Source organism: Plecotus auritus, assembly GCF_963455305.1.
Source record: "Plecotus auritus genome assembly, chromosome: 10".
NCBI lineage: Eukaryota > Metazoa > Chordata > Mammalia > Chiroptera > Vespertilionidae > Plecotus > Plecotus auritus.
Genome location: NC_137785.1, coordinates 43,139,924 through 43,155,186, shown reverse-complemented (window position 1 = coordinate 43,155,186; position 15,263 = coordinate 43,139,924). Strand labels below are relative to the sequence as shown.

At 52.2% G+C, this 15,263-nt stretch overlaps 1 protein-coding gene across 3 annotated transcripts in view; it reads left to right on the top strand.

The window, feature by feature from the left end:
* VAC14 (VAC14 component of PIKFYVE complex) overlaps positions 1–15,263 on the top strand; it is a 98,218-nt gene that overhangs the window by 17,642 nt on the left and 65,313 nt on the right. For 2 of the 3 annotated variants that reach the window (XM_080643563.1, XM_080643564.1), the window contains exons 2-10: positions 207–357; positions 652–819; positions 1,649–1,711; positions 2,066–2,173; positions 2,695–2,804; positions 3,070–3,176; positions 4,111–4,245; positions 4,723–4,875; positions 9,922–9,985. In XM_080643563.1, coding sequence (XP_080499689.1) covers positions 207–357; positions 652–819; positions 1,649–1,711; positions 2,066–2,173; positions 2,695–2,804; positions 3,070–3,176; positions 4,111–4,245; positions 4,723–4,875; positions 9,922–9,985 — 1,059 coding nt within the window. The remainder of the gene's footprint in view (positions 1–206; positions 358–651; positions 820–1,648; positions 1,712–2,065; positions 2,174–2,694; positions 2,805–3,069; positions 3,177–4,110; positions 4,246–4,722; positions 4,876–9,921; positions 9,986–15,263) is intronic. The other variant, XM_080643565.1, reaches the window with a different exon arrangement.

The window sequence follows — 15,263 nt, the reverse complement described above, 5'->3', positions numbered from 1 at the left end:
TGAGACCCAGAATAGGGAACAGCCGTGACCCAGCCAGCGCCTCCCAGTCAGCAGCAGCCCTGGGAAAGGCCTACCCTGACGTGCCTGCTCCCAACTCCTCTCTCTAAACCTGTCATCTCTCCCCCTCCTGCCAGCCCAGGCCCTGGAGCAGCAGCCGGGATAGGCTGATTGCACTGGTCCTGCAGCCCATCTCCCTCTCTCTTCAGGCTGGTCCGGGAGTTCGTGGCCCAGAACAACACCGTGCAAATCAAGCATGTGATCCAGACCCTGTCTCAGGAGTTTGCCTTGTCTCAGCACCCCCACAGTCGGAAAGGGGGCCTCATCGGCCTGGCTGCCTGCTCCATCGCACTGGGCAAGGTGGGCCTTTCTCCTGGAGGGACAGACACACCAGCCATGGCCTTGACTCTGACCCGAGACCCTACAGGGCTTTGCAGACCTGTGTTTTATTGCCATTCTCTCCATACCTAAAGCAGCAAGGTCTTTCAGCCTTATTCCCTGGCCTGGCCCCTATCCTGGGAGGCCAACCTGCAAAGAGCCTTTAAGCCTAGCCCCACACAAAGACCTGGGATGTCAGGTGGCACCGGGGGCTGGGGGCGGGCAGGGGCTAGGGGCTGGCCTTTTTTGATCTGTTTCTCCTCCTCCCCACTCCAGGACTCAGGGCTCTACCTGAAGGAGTTGATCGAGCCGGTGCTGACCTGCTTCAATGACGCAGACAGCAGGCTGCGCTACTATGCCTGCGAGGCCCTCTACAACATCGTCAAGGTGGCCCGGGGCGCTGTGCTGCCCCACTTCAACGTGCTCTTTGACGGGCTGAGTAAGGTGACCGCTCCTCACTCTGGCTGGGCGGAGCTCGCTCCACCCACCTAACTGGACCTTCCAGGACTTGAGTGCTTGGGCCCCTTTTCCCAGATGCAGGCCGAGCAGATAAACACAGAGTTGCCAGGGACACTTGTCTGTTCCATCTAGTGATGTTTTTAATGGGCTTGTATTTACATATTTTCCCATTTCCCTATTAATTTACCCTTCCTGCATTTTATGAAAGTACCAGTCCACCGCAGATTGGAGGGGGAAACTGATAGTTTGGAAAGCCTACGCTTCCCTATAGAAGGTGAAGATGGTGCATCCGTATGCAGAGTCTGTTTCCCCTGTGAGGAGAGCACTAGCCTGTAAGGGCTGGGGGAAGGGCTATGTAGGAAGGCTTTGGAGTCCCTAAGGCCCTCCTCAGCTCCACTCTCAGTTCGTGGAGCTCCCTTCCAGGCACCAAGCTCTGCTGCCGGCTGATGCCATAGTCACTGCTGGAGTATCAGCCTCACGGCTGCCTTGGTCCCCTCCTCCAAGAGTGGAGAGAGGACCCAGCAAGTTAAGATCCAAAACCCTAAGAAAGGCCAACAGGAAGCAACCTCCTGACCCTGGGGCAGCAGGTGATGGGACTTCCAGCAGGTCCCAGAAGTCCCTGACAGAACGGGATGTCCACCCAATCTCAGTCCTTAGCCAGGTCCCATTTTGCCCATCCCACTTCCCCTACCTTCCTTCGATTTATTCACCAAAAGAGGAACCCGTTCAGTGTTCCGAGCTGCGCCAGGGCCTTGGCCATGGGTTTTCCATAGATGTCATGACCTCTGCCATCTCTCTCCTCTGTGTCTCGTAGTTGGCTGCTGACCCAGACCCCAATGTGAAAAGCGGATCTGAGCTGCTAGACCGCCTTTTAAAGGTATTTGTACTCGATTCCCACTTTTCTTTCTAGAATCTATTTCTCACATCTGTCTGTACAACTTATAAATTCTGTCACTGGGACACTCTTCCTAATTTGTTTAAATTTGTTCATTTACATGCAGTAAAAGTCACTCTTTGATGTACAGTTCATTGATGTTTATCCTTACCTTGGCTGGGCTTGATGAGTGTATGGACTTATGTCACCGGCGCAAGCAAAATACAGAACCGTTCTGTCACCCATTTTCCTCTGTGGCTGCCTGACCCCTGGAGCCAGCCCTGGGCAGGACTTGGGCCAGGTCAGGCAGCCCCTGCCTCTAGCTCACTCAGCAGCTCACGCGCCTTTGATCCACAGGACATCGTGACGGAGAGCAACAAGTTTGACCTGGTGGGCTTCATCCCCTTGCTGCGGGAGAGGATTTACTCCAACAACCAGTACGCCCGGCAGTTCATCATCTCCTGGGTAAGGGCCGGCCCCACGCACTTTCTCCAGCCGTGACGAGCCTCTGGCTTGGTCTCATCTGCTCTCTGGACACCTGGCCAGGTTCTGTGGCTGCAGAGGAGCCTCATTATTAATCTCATAGCCAGTGACACCAAATAATCTGAACACACGTTTATTCAGCTTGTCCCTGGTGAGGATACAATTCTTTCCTTTTTCTGAGAAACTCCAATTTCCCTTTAAAGCCAATAGGCTACTTCTGGCAGTCACACCTCTTCCAGCTTGTCTGTCCCTTCCCATGTACTCCCTGCTCCCCCATGGCATCTGAATTTCCTGGTGGTTACATTACTATTCCCCTGCACTTTTAACCAAAGCCATAGCTGCTAGCACCTCTCTGCCCGCATGTGCAGGGGGTCACCTGCAGTGCCAGAAAATGCTGCCTCAGCAGGGCCCTTCTCACTGCCCAGGCCCAGCGGGTTGGGGAGGAGGAGGCGATGGCTCCGGGTTGGTGTAACATTCCCTCCTGGTTTCTTCCCCTGGGTCAGATCCTGGTTCTGGAGTCCGTGCCAGACATTAACCTGCTGGATTATTTGCCAGAGATCCTGGATGGACTCTTCCAGATCCTGGGTGACAACGGCAAAGAGATTCGGAAAATGTGAGTGGAGGAAGGAGGCAGGCAGCTGCCACCGTCCGGGGCCCCTCAATGCGCACATATATCCCACACCAACAGGCAGGTGGCAGCAGAACAAGAAGTTCCTGCTTTTCTCCCTGGTTTATGTGCTTCCCACCATGAGGAGCTAAGAGCTCAGCCCCCTGCCTATGACAAGTTCAAAGTGTCGTTCCATCTGGGTGGCCAACCCAGAGCAGAAATGGGCCCTGGCTGCCATATGCTACGTCCCTTCTCCTTCTCTCATTGGCAGGTGTGAAGTGGTCCTTGGAGAATTCTTGAAAGAAATTAAGAAGAACCCCTCCAGTGTTAAGTTTGCTGAGATGGCCAACATCCTGGTGATCCACTGCCAGACCACAGGTGAGTGTGTGAAGGCCCAGGCACCGCCACCCCCTCAGGAGCTCCTTTCTCTCTCACCGTCTGGGAAACAGTCCCGGTAGGAGTGGGAACCAGCGCAACACAATCCGGAGCAGTGGAGCGCCGGGTCCTTGTGAGAGAGATTCGGGTTCTCTGTCAGCATGGAGGCCCTTTCCTTGGCCAGACTCTGGAGGGGTGCAAAATCTGGAGGCCCTCTTGGTGGGAAGCCCGGCCTTAGCACCGTGAATTGAAATGCTTGGGGTTAGGATTGTGTTTCCGTTAGCTTCTGTTGTGGATCAAACCACTGCAAAATGGAACTGCTTGACACAGCAGACTTACTATTGGTCACGAGTCTGCGGTCCGCTGGGTGATTCTGCTCACCTGGGCGAGGTGTGGCTGGTCTTGGCCATGCACCTACAGTCAACTGGAGGGTTAGCTGCAGCTCCATGGTCTAGGGTGGCCTCACTCGTGTCTGGTAGTTGGCTGGCTGTCACCTGGGTCCATGTGTCCTTCCAGCAGGCCAGCCCAGCACACTCATATAGAAGTGAGCAAGGCCTTTTGAAGCTTAGGCTTAAATCAGGCACATCATCACATTACCACCTTCTGTTGGCCAAAGTGGCAAGGCCAGCCCAGAGTGAAGAAATGGATTCACCCCTTGATGAGAGACACTGGGCAACCCCATTGTGGTGGGCACGGACGCAGAGAGGGGTAGAGAATCGTGGCTGCTCTTACGGTCTGCTACAGGTTGTTGCTCCATTCCAACATGAAACTGTATGTACCCAGGGTAGGCAGAAAGCAAGGGTGAGAGAGTACTGGTGAGGCCAGCAGCAGCATAAGCCCTCGGGACCTCCCAGTCCCATCTGTGGGCATGGTCAGTGGGAGGGAGCATTTCGCTGCTCGTACTGACTGTCCTGGAACCCGCCCCTCCCTCTGCCAGACGACCTGATCCAGCTGACAGCCATGTGCTGGATGAGGGAGTTCATCCAGCTGGCTGGCCGGGCGATGCTGCCTTACTCCTCTGGGATCCTGACCGCCGTCTTGCCCTGCCTGGCCTATGATGACCGCAAGAAAAGTATCCTTTGCTCTGGAGAAAGGAAACGAGAGCAGCCCCACAGGGCGCTGTAAAGTTGCAGGACCCTGGAATGGGTGGGTCTCCCTTGGGATGGGGCACCTCCAAATAGTCCCTGGGATCAAGGGAACAGGAGGTGTTGCTGAACACAGACTGGGAGTGCCAAGACAGCACCGAAGCTGTCCCTGCTTACTTACAGATCTGGAGCAGCTCTCTTGGGCCCACGCTTCCAACCCCTGAGCTCACACTGCCCAGCTAGGGTGGGAAAATCCTGTTGGTGGGACATCCACCAGGAAGGGGCCCTACAAGTCACAGGAGCATCTTGAGGGGATACCAATGTGGCAGGAAGACATGCACTCTGTTCAGACTGCTGTCTGCCCACTAACATACCTCTGAAGAGGACCAAGCCCTGACCAATGCCAGTGCACTCGGCTTAGGGAAGGCCCCAGATGGGGATGCTCCTTACATCAGTGGACCCAGGCATCAAGGAGGTAGCCAACGTGTGCAACCAGAGCCTGATGAAGCTGGTCACCCCTGAGGACGATGAGCCTGAGGAGCCAAAGCCAGTAGTGCAGAGGCAGGCAGACCCCAACCCTGACGACTCTTTGGCGAAGCAGGAGGGGACAGGCCGTGGTGAGTAGGCTTTGCCTCCTGCCCCTCACCTCCCAGGCCGGGCACCAGGGAACCAGAGGTCATAGTTGATTTGGGGCCTCACTAACTACTTTCCATATGTTAACTCATGACAACCCAATAAGGTAGGAAGTGCTATTATCCCCAGACGGACATGGGAAGATAGATCACACGACCAGGACCTGGCAATTGCTAATTAGCAGAGTTGGGATTTGAACCCTGGCAGTCTGTCTACAGAACCTGTGCTCTTAACCCTTTTGCTTTAAAAGCCATTACTCCGCTCCTGAATCCTTCCCGGGGCTCAGCTACAGAAATCGTTTTCCGTGTGGGAAGGGTGGAGCGTGGCAGTACAGGTCTCTTGAATCTTGGCTGGCTGCTCGTACTGCGCCCGTCATCCTCACAGAGGGAGCTTATTCAGTCCGTGGGAATTCTGTCAAAATCAGTGTCTTTAAAAAATGAAATGGCTCTGCTCTCCTTTCAGACTCCTTTAGCATCATTGTCTTGTTTCTCTGTAACATGAAGAAAACCATGTTTCTGCCTATTGGAGTCCAGAGTTTGACCCTCTAAATGTCGTCTAAAACTGACTTTTTCTCTCTCTCGGATGTCTGTCCTCACTGAGAGGTCACTGAGCAGCTTTGGGGTGATGTGCTCCTTTACAGAATCAGCCAGAGAGTAAATTGGTACGGAACCTACTCAAATCTGTAAGTCTGGGACTTTCTCCCAGGAGCAAAAGAATCACGAAAGCATTTTCTCCCATGGCCATTCTATCTGAGCATTTCAGGCACACGTGCCCCTGGCCCTCCTCCCATGGGTGTGGCATGCTGGATTCTTTCAGGTGTCAGGTTACAGCAGGGCCTGGCCTCTGTGGGCCACAGTAGCAAAACAGCTGGAGGCAGAGCAGCACGCAGCTGGAGCATTGGTGGTTCAGTGGTAGAATTCTCGCCTGCCACGCGGGAGGCCCGGGTTCGATTCCCGGCCAATGCAGCAGCTGGAACCTTTTTTGGCAGGTCCTTGAAAAAGGAAACTTGGGGAGATAAGTTAGTAGGAGCATCCCAAGGCAGGAGCTTTCTTTCTGAGAGGTATTAGAAGAATCTTGGGCATAGACATATTTTGTGAACTTTCACTGATGTATGAGTATTTTTTAATCTTTTCATTTTTGATTCTCGTTTTAGAAAATTTGGAAAGTGTGGGGGGGGGCGGGGAGAAACAGGACTGTTCCCACCAAGAGGCAATCAGTATTACGATTTTGGCGTATTTTTTGCATTATATGTATTTGAGGTCATACAGCTTATACAGGGTGGGGCAAAAGTAGGTTTGCTTATGTGGCAACCAGTCAGACCTCTGGAAAGGAACCACCATCCTGTCGTCGAGGTAGCAGCTGGGAAACCAGCTGGAGCGTTGGTGGCTCAGTGGTAGAATTCCTGCCTGCCACCCAGGAGGCCAGGGTTCCATTCCTGCCGAGGGCGGCATAATTATCTCAGGTTTTAGATAGCTTTCTGGAAACAGCTCCCTGCTCAGGAGAATCTTATCTTAACCAAGATGCATGCAGGCAACTTGGCTTCAGATTTTACTGCCTCATAAACAGCCTTTCGGCAGACACAAAGCTCACTTTACGGTAGTTCCCAGAGATGGCAACAGCTAATTGGGGGCTCCGCATCCACTCCAGTCCTTCTTGTAACTAACCAGCACTTTACCAAGGTGCCAGGAGAAGGTGCCAGCAAGCCGAAAGAGTGATGATTTAACTAGTCGACGGGTTCATCCCAACCTCCCCCCTTCCTCCAGTTATTCTATTCCTCTCTTCCAACCGGGTCCTCCTGGAGAAGGCAAGAGCCTCCTGCCTGCTCTCCCTCATCTCATGTCTCCCTCCCGGGCTCAGTCTGTGTTGCTGCGTCCCACAAAACACCTCATTCTTCACCGCATGCCTCTGGCCACACCCATGGGAGGCTTGTCAGCCAGGCCTTCTGTGCGTGAGCACGCACTCACACACACAAACACACACACACTGCTTCTTCCTCGCCTCTCACCACAGGGCTCCGGTCGGGACAGGCTCACTTGGGTGCCATGCCGCTCCCAGTCCTCTCTGCTTTCTCTGGCTTTCCCACAGTCCTGCTGCTGGTGGGGATCCAGTGCAGGGTCCCTCTCTGACTCTGAGTTCCTGTGGCACATGATGTATCTTTCCTGTCCCTCTCCATGACATTCCCTAATTGTCTCGTGTCGTGACCTGGATTCTGGGGCCAGAACCGCCTGCCGGTGTCCTGGCTCTGTTAACCTCCTATCTGTTGCCCGTGGGCAAGTGGCTTGGTCTTTCTGTGCCTCAGATTCCTTGTTTGTTAAATAGGGCAACAGTGATGACACAGCCTACAGTGTGAGGGCGAGTTTCAGACAAGAGTTTTGCACGTAAAGTTCTTAGCACATGAGAGAGGCACTCAGTTACAGGTGCTGTAAGGTCTGGTTGTTTTCATTCCGGTTATAATAAATCCATCTCCTTAGCAGTGTTCTCCCTTGTTTTTATCACTAGCCTTGCTCAGGTGGGAATGGGCCCCTGCTGGGGGTTGAGAGAGGGTCAGGGGTTGAGGTTCATGTGGCAAGTGAGGAGCAGAGCTATAAATAGGGCTTCCATGGAGGGCTGGTGACTGTGGGGCAGCATGTGATGGATCCACCCACTGCAGAGTTCCGACACGGTGGGTGTATCAGCACCTCCTATGGGCTCTGCAGATGCAGGCGATGAGGCCTGGAACCTGCCTGCAGGAGCTCAGGGCAGGGCTGCAGGTGAGTTACCATGTGACTCTGGGCGGGGTCACAGGGCCCTGCCAGGCTTCAGGGAGGTTATTTGAACTGGATCTTTCCTTTCTCTTTAGCTTCCACTCTCCCCCCATCTTCACCCCATTTTATACTCTAATTATAAAGGAAATACATGTTCCCTGTAGAGATTTTGGGGAAGAAACAGACATTCCTACTGGGCGAAAACAAAAAGTAAACAAGTTAAATATATTGTCTGGCAAATATATTTAGCAGCGTGCATCAAAAGCCTTAAATATTTAAGAATTTTTTCCTTAGGAAATAAATAGGTAACGGATGGTAGCCCATTGATTGTCATAGCAAGCCTGTGGTGTCGACACTGTCATTACCCCACTATACAGGTGAGGAACAAGTCAAGTAACCTGCCCAAGGGTCGCACAGCCAGAGGGAGGGGAGTCAATGCTCACACCCAGTCCCAGGGACCTCAGAGTCTCTGCTCATAGCGATGTTTACACTGCAGTTCTCTGATGAGGAAATTAATATATAAGGGCAGCTGAAGGTGCTTGGCCTGACTGGGGATCCCAGAATTGCAAAGGAAAACAATGTATAATTTTTATTTGGCTTGGCAAACATTTAAAACAGTGGTTGGCAAACTCATTAGTCAACAGAGCCAAATATCAACAGTACAACGATTGAAATTTCTTTTGAGAGCCAAATTTTTTAAACTTAAACTTCTTCTAACGCCACTTCTTCAAAATAGACTCGCCCAGGCCGTGGTATTTTGTGGAAGAGCCACACTCAAGGGGCTAAAGAGCCGCATGCGGCTCGCGAACCGCAGTTTGCCGACCATGGATTTAAAAGATTACTGATATCCCTGTGGGGACTTTGTGGGAATGACTGTTCCTCTGTTGAATATATATCAGTAGGACCTTCTTAAAGGGCCACTTGGCAATATTTATTGGGGTGACAGATGCCTGACCATTCTACCAGCAGTCCCCGTGTTCAGGAGATCTGGAGAAATGCTTACCCTCATGCATAAGGAAGCACGGAAGGATGTAAACGAAATTAGGAAACAATCGAAATTAATTGGAAGCCAGTTTCCGACATCACATCATTTCATCTATAAGTATGTGTGTTTCTGAAAGACGAGAGGGGAGAGGCCACCAGAGGCATGGAGTTCCAGCTGCTTTTCCAGGCTGCTGGTCCAGGCCGGCCTGCCCCCCTTCACCACACATCCTCCCCTGTCCCTGGGGCTACTCAGCAGGTCCAGCTCATGCCCAGCCCTTCCTGCCCCACCGCACTGTGCTACATCCTCCAAAGGTTCTCTCAGCTCAGATTTTCTGTTGAACATGGAAATAAAGGTCCCCTTACTAGGGGGTAGCTTCACATCCATACCTAGAATAGCACCGCTCTAAGACATAATACACAGTGGGAAAAGCAAGTAACAAAAGATAGTCTCTGATTCCATTTATGTTTCCAAAACAAAAAGGAGGATTAGCAACAGATGAGAGGGTACCTGCCTAACTGGTTCAGTAGTTTCCTGCGCGCAGAGTGAATATCAAAGGCTGAGGAGCGATGGGCTTGGCTTTGTTTTTGACATTTTTAGAGTGAGAAAATGTTTTACTTGTATAATTTAAAACTGTTCAGAGGCCAAGGCTGGTACCATTTGAACAATATACGTAATAATAGTTTTAATTTCAACCCACAGAATAAAATATCTATGGGTCCATAATGATACAGATGGATGGATGGACAGATTGCTAGATCAATGGAGAAGAGACAGCTCTTCCTTATAGCTGGCAGCTGTTTAGCCTTTTCAGGAATTGCCAGTCTGGTTTCCATTCCCACCAGCAGTGTCTAAGGCTTCCAGTTTCCCCACATCCTCACCACCAAGTGTTACTATTACCTCTCGTGTATGTTAGCCATCCGAGTGGGTTTGAAACGGTATCTCATTGCGGTTTTGCGTTGCATGTACCTGGTGGCTAATGATGTTGAGTGTCCCAGAAGTCACTTTTAACATCCATTGCCCGTGGGCCAGAAGTCTCTTCTGACCTTTCCCAGATGTGTCCGGTACTGGTGTCCCTCTCCTTGTGAGGTCACGTGCCTAAACTCGTCCAAGCATGGGTCCTATCCCCACGCTTTGGGGAATGAGCAGCCTTGGGTCCTCAGGGCTCCAGAGCCATGTTCCTTTTCAAGGACTGGAATCCAGGTGTGGGGGACCGAGAGCCTGTGTTTTTATAACCGGATCTTGTTCATTCAAAAGACCTCAGCAGCCTTTAGCATGACACATTATTCCTCTTACTCTCCCAGGAGGCCCCGATGTTTCTTGTGACTCCAGCTTCAGTAGTGGCATCAGTGTCTTCTCTCCAGCCAGGTGAGTGCGTTGTTCAGCCAGAGGAGTTTGTGGAAAGCGAGCAGCCTAGACCTTTCTGGGTGCAAACTGCGTGGGGCCACACTTATGGGCACAGGAGGTGCCTGATGAGGGGATCTGAGACACGGAGCAAGCCCACCCCCCCCAGCTCTGATGGACAGATAGCTGTCTGAGGGGAGTGGGGATTAGAAGTTCCTGTAGGTCAGAAGCATAACTAATACGTGGTAACTACAGTAGGACACTTGCAGACACCGCTGCCCAGCACCTTTTGCTTGTCCAGGAGGATGTGGGGCTGACAAGACTGACAATGGGAAGGCTGTGTGAGGACAGTCTGGGATACAGGCGGCAATTGGTGGAGCCTAAGAGTGCATGGACATGGACTGTGTGGGCAGCAGGGCTGTCCTCTTCTAGGCTCCTGGGTCGGCTGTAATTGCACAGCCTTCCACATGGGGGCAGTGCAGGCCAAGTATGGAGATCATTCCCTTCCCTGCCAGCCCCCTCCCTAGTTTGCAGGGTGATGGCATTCCCCTGGGGAAGGAATTATCACCGTGCTGTCCTTGTCTGAGTAACTCTAAGGACATGGCCTATCTCCATTTTTCCTTGGGTGGAATTGGCAATGGTGGGGCCGGAGTGGATGGCGATTCTCCTGCAAAGGGTTTCTTCCCTTTGAACTCAGGCCTGGAAAACCAGTCACTCAGGAAGGAAAAATGTGCACTCAGTCCCAAGAGGCTCTGTTCTCCCTAGACCCTTGGATCTTCCCTCCTTTTACATCATTTTCCACTTATTCTTATCTCTAAAGACCCTGTGCATGTTTTCTAAGCGTGCAGGTGCTGATTATAAACATGCAGTACTCCTAGCACCATTCGCAAGTTGTTCAAGCAAACCAGTAAGCATCCTTCATTCACTCGTTTCAGTTAGTTGTCGTGCGCTCCAGCACCTGCCTGTGTTCAGCCCTGCAGGTTCCAAGGGGGAGATACTGCCCCTGAACATGGTCCTTGATCTTGAGGTTCTCTGTGGGGAGGCAGAGAAATAATCAGGAAGTTACCAGAAAAGGTAGTGATTGCTATGACAGGGGACTCCGGTGTTGGGGGCAAGCGATAGCGCCTGAGCTACGGCTGGAATGGTGGCTGACGGGGATGAACACTCGTGGCTGTGTGCTTCCTAAGCCCTTGCCGTGCCAGCTACTTTGTGTCACGTCATTAGACTTTGCCGATGTTTCAGTCCCATGGGGTCCGTAGTATTATTGTCTCCATGTTAGGGCTGAGGAGGGACAGGAGATCCCGGAGCTGCTGTGCAGAGAACTCATGTAGGAAGGACTCAGGAGGGTGCAGACTGGTCAGGAGGGCTAGAGGCTCAGCCTGAAGAGGTGGCAGCGTAGGGAGGAAGTTGGATCGATTTGAGATCTGTTTTGAAGGTAGAACTGACAAAATCTGCTAATGGGATGGAGTGAAAGGAGAGAAGTGACAGAAAGAATAACTTCTGGTCTGGGGCTTGAGCCAAATCAGGATACTATCCCTGGTGTCATTTCCCAAGCCGGAAGGAGGGGCAGGTGAGTGAGAGGGCCAGTCAGGAGCTCTGTCAAAGGTGGCTCTGAACATCCCCTAGAGCGGTTAAGGGGGCAGGTGTGGGTGGTGAATTCTGGAACTTGGGGGAGAGGTCTGGATGGAGAAGCAGGGAGACAGTGTCCCACAGAGGACATAGACTTGTGTTCTGAAGGCTGTGGGAGCCAGCAGTACAGGCAGGAGTGAGGGAGCAGACCTGTGGTTTAGAAGACCCTCTGGCAGCTGGGGGAGGATAGATGAGGGAGAGGGCAAACTGATAGCGGAGAGGCCTGTTGCAGACGTGTCACTGTAACCTAGGCTACAGGGATTGTCCTAGTCCAGTGGTCGGCAAACTCATTAGTCAACAGAGCCAAATATCAACAGTACAATGATTGAAATTTCTTTTGAGAGCCAAATTTTTTAAACTTAAACTTCTTCTAACGCCACTTCTTCAAAATAGACTTGCCCAGGCCGTGGTATTTTGTGGAAGAGCCACACTCAAGGGGCCAAAGAGCCGCATGTGGCTCGCAAGCCGCAGTTTGCTGACCACGGTCCTAGTCCATGGGAGTCCGTGTCCCCCTCTCCTCCTCTCCCTCTCTCTCTCTCTCTCTCTCTCTCTCTCTCTCTCTCTTTCTCTCTCTCTTACTGCACCAGGCAGGTCCTCCTCTCTCATAGTGGAGTCCCACTTTCTAGGCGTACATCGTGGCTCCACCCTGCCTGGTGTGCGGCCCTGGGCAAACAGCTTGACCTCTCTCAGCCTCGGCTTTCTCATCTGGAGACTGGGTGTGATGATGGTACCGACTTCATAAAGGCCTGAGCTTAAGTGAGCTGAGCCGTGTCTAGTGCATAGGGTAGGCCTGGCCCACAGAAAGCACTTTACACACTCTAGCTGTAATTGATATTACGGGAACCTTGCTATCAATGAGGAAACAGGCCCAGAGAGGTTGACTTTTGCCCGAAGTCATTCAGCTAATTAGTGGCCAGGGCGGAACTCCAGAGCCCATGCGGTAACCTCTGTTGCTCGTGGCTGGAGAGCTGCTGGAGCTCTGCGTATTGGCCCCGTTAGCTCCCTGACCGGGAGCCCTGACAGGCTTTCCATGTGAGCAGGCTTCTGCTCTGATGCTGAGGCCCTGGTGTTGTCGGACGTTCAGTGCAGGTCCCTGGAAAGCCGGGGGCCTGTCCATAAACTAGGCAAGCACATAGATCTAGAAATCGTGCTTCTCAACTTTTAGCATCTGCTGATTGGAAAAAAGGTAGAAACAACTCTTTTTTTTTTTCTTTTTTTTTTAGTTTTAGCTTCCTTTTGATTTGGTTAGAGATGTGACATATGAGTACTATGAAGAGTTAGACATTACAGAAATAAAGTGCTGCCTCCCAGAGAGAACCACTGGAATTTGTCGTTATTTATAGGTAGTATCGGAAGCATTATTCAGTAAAGAGGTATTTTAATAGCCACTATAGCACCATGCATTTGGAAATTGTAGCACATATACAAGTAAGACATTCGTTATGAGATGCTTTATGAAAAAACGCTCAGCGAAAATGGGGTTTTGCAGACACCTTAAAAAATAACTCAGAAGCCCCAAGAGTGATTAGTCTAGACTTTTTGGAACCCACACAGAAACGTGTCTTAAACTGAATAAGCCAGGGCGGGGGGTGCCCCATCTCGGGCTCCAGCCCAGCAGCTCAGAGGCTGAGCACACCACGCAGCATGCGCTCTCCAGGAAGGGCCCACGTTTCCAGAGTCCTCGCTCCCCACTGAGCATGCTCAGAGCCCAGCACACAGCAGCCCGCCCCACCTGGTGAGCAGCCCAGAGCCGCCTCAGAGGCGGGTGGGATCATCAGTTCTCCCTTTCCCAGCACTGAGATCAGTCTCCTGGTGTGCGCCTGCTTCCCTCGACCTTCACCTCCAGCCAGTCACGGGAAGTGACACCCAGGGAGAGTGTCTCCAGCTGAGAAATGAGTTCTCTGTGCTTCTCTCAGCCTCAGTTTCCTCATCTGTGCATTGAAGGATCAGGGTACATGAACTGTGAGGTCCTTTCAGGTATATAGCTGTGGTTGACACCTACCCCTCCAGCATTCTGAAGGTGCCCATGTCTGGGAGGTGTGCTGTGGCTGGCGTTTGCTGTGAGAAAAGTCAGAGGCTCTTATGCCAGTTCGCATACAGACTCCTTAAAATCCTCCCTTTGTTATTTGGCCCTGACAGTACCACCTGAGGGAGATGCCACCATGCGCTGGTTCTTGCTTTCTGCCCTCAGAGACACTGAGCTGGCCAGAAGGATCTCAGGACCACTGTGAATGAAGGAACCCGGCTGGCCTAGGGACTGTCCAGCCTGGGGCCCCCTTCAGATCACTAGATTTGGGGTGTCCCCCATAGATAACAGCTTCCCCAGTGTCCTTTCTCCCTAATGGAGACTTCGTCTGCCCTCCTGATAAGAAGATACACTGAAAAGTGTGTGTGACAACCCCTTTCTCCCTCCATCATGTGGGGCTGCCATCCTGCTGCCCCTGCCAGGGGACAGTTGGAAACGATGCCACCGTGGACTCTCCTGAGCAGTGGGTGCTGTGTGGTCAGGGAGGCCAGCTTGGACTCAGACTGCCCAAATTCAGATCGCCAGCTCCACCACTTCCTGGCTGTGTAACCTTGGACCGGTTACTGATGTCTCTATGCTTCCGTTTCCCCGTCTGCAGAATGGGAATAACATTGTATGGGCCTCTGAGGGAAGTAAGTGAGGCTCTGCAGGTACAGAGCTCAGCACAGTGCCTGACACAGAGTATTTACCCAAGAAATGTGAGTTATCATTTCCAATACCATGTCCTCTTCATTGTTATCAGAGCCCTGCGTCTCTCCCACCCCCAGCCCAAGGTTCATACACACCACGGGGCCTGAACTGCCAGTGGAGTGGGCGGGGGGGGGGGGCGTTGAGCTGGGCTTGGCACTGCCTTCCTCCCCACCAGCAGCTCAGGACAATGCTACATCAGTGAGTCCCCAGGCAAGTAGAAACAAGGCCCCTCCTCCCAGGGGAATCCTCCTAACTAAGAATAGGGCAGGCACAGGGTACTCCTTTGCAGGCAGCCGGCAGGCAGACCGTGCCACTCCTGCTGGGGAAAGGGACTCACCTAGGCCTGACCTGGGGCTCGGGGAGTGAGGGAAGCACGGGCAAAGGGTTGGTTTCTGTTCATTCCCACTGCCTCCGAGCTCCTGCCTTGGTGAGGCCTTGGGCTGTGTAGGCTCCTGGAGCTCCTGCAGCCCCGGGTCCCTCTGGCAGGGAGAAGAGCAGTGAGGGAGCTCACCGCAAAGAGCCGGTAGGGGGCCAGCAGGATGGGAAAAGTAGGACTTGGAGATAAGACAGTAAGTAGATCTGGCAGGGAGAGGGAATGTCTAGGAAATTGTTAGACAAAGAGAAAATGCTTAGGAAGCCCTGGGTGGGCTGCCAGCCTGCTGCTGTGGAGCTGTGCTGTCCACGCAGAAGCCACTGTCCCGCGTGGCTCCCGAGCTGTGCAGTCACCATGAAACGCACTGGGTTTCAAAACCTGGGGCACAAGAAAAACATAAGGCATCTTGTTAGTGACCTCTATGTTTTATATCAGTTACATGTTGAAAGGGTAATATTTGGGGTATATTGGGTTAATTAAAATGTGCTCATTTCCTGTTTCTTTTTACTTTTTAATACAAAACCAGAAAACGTTAAATTCCATATGTGGCTCCCATTATATTTCTCTTGGACAGTGAGCATGAA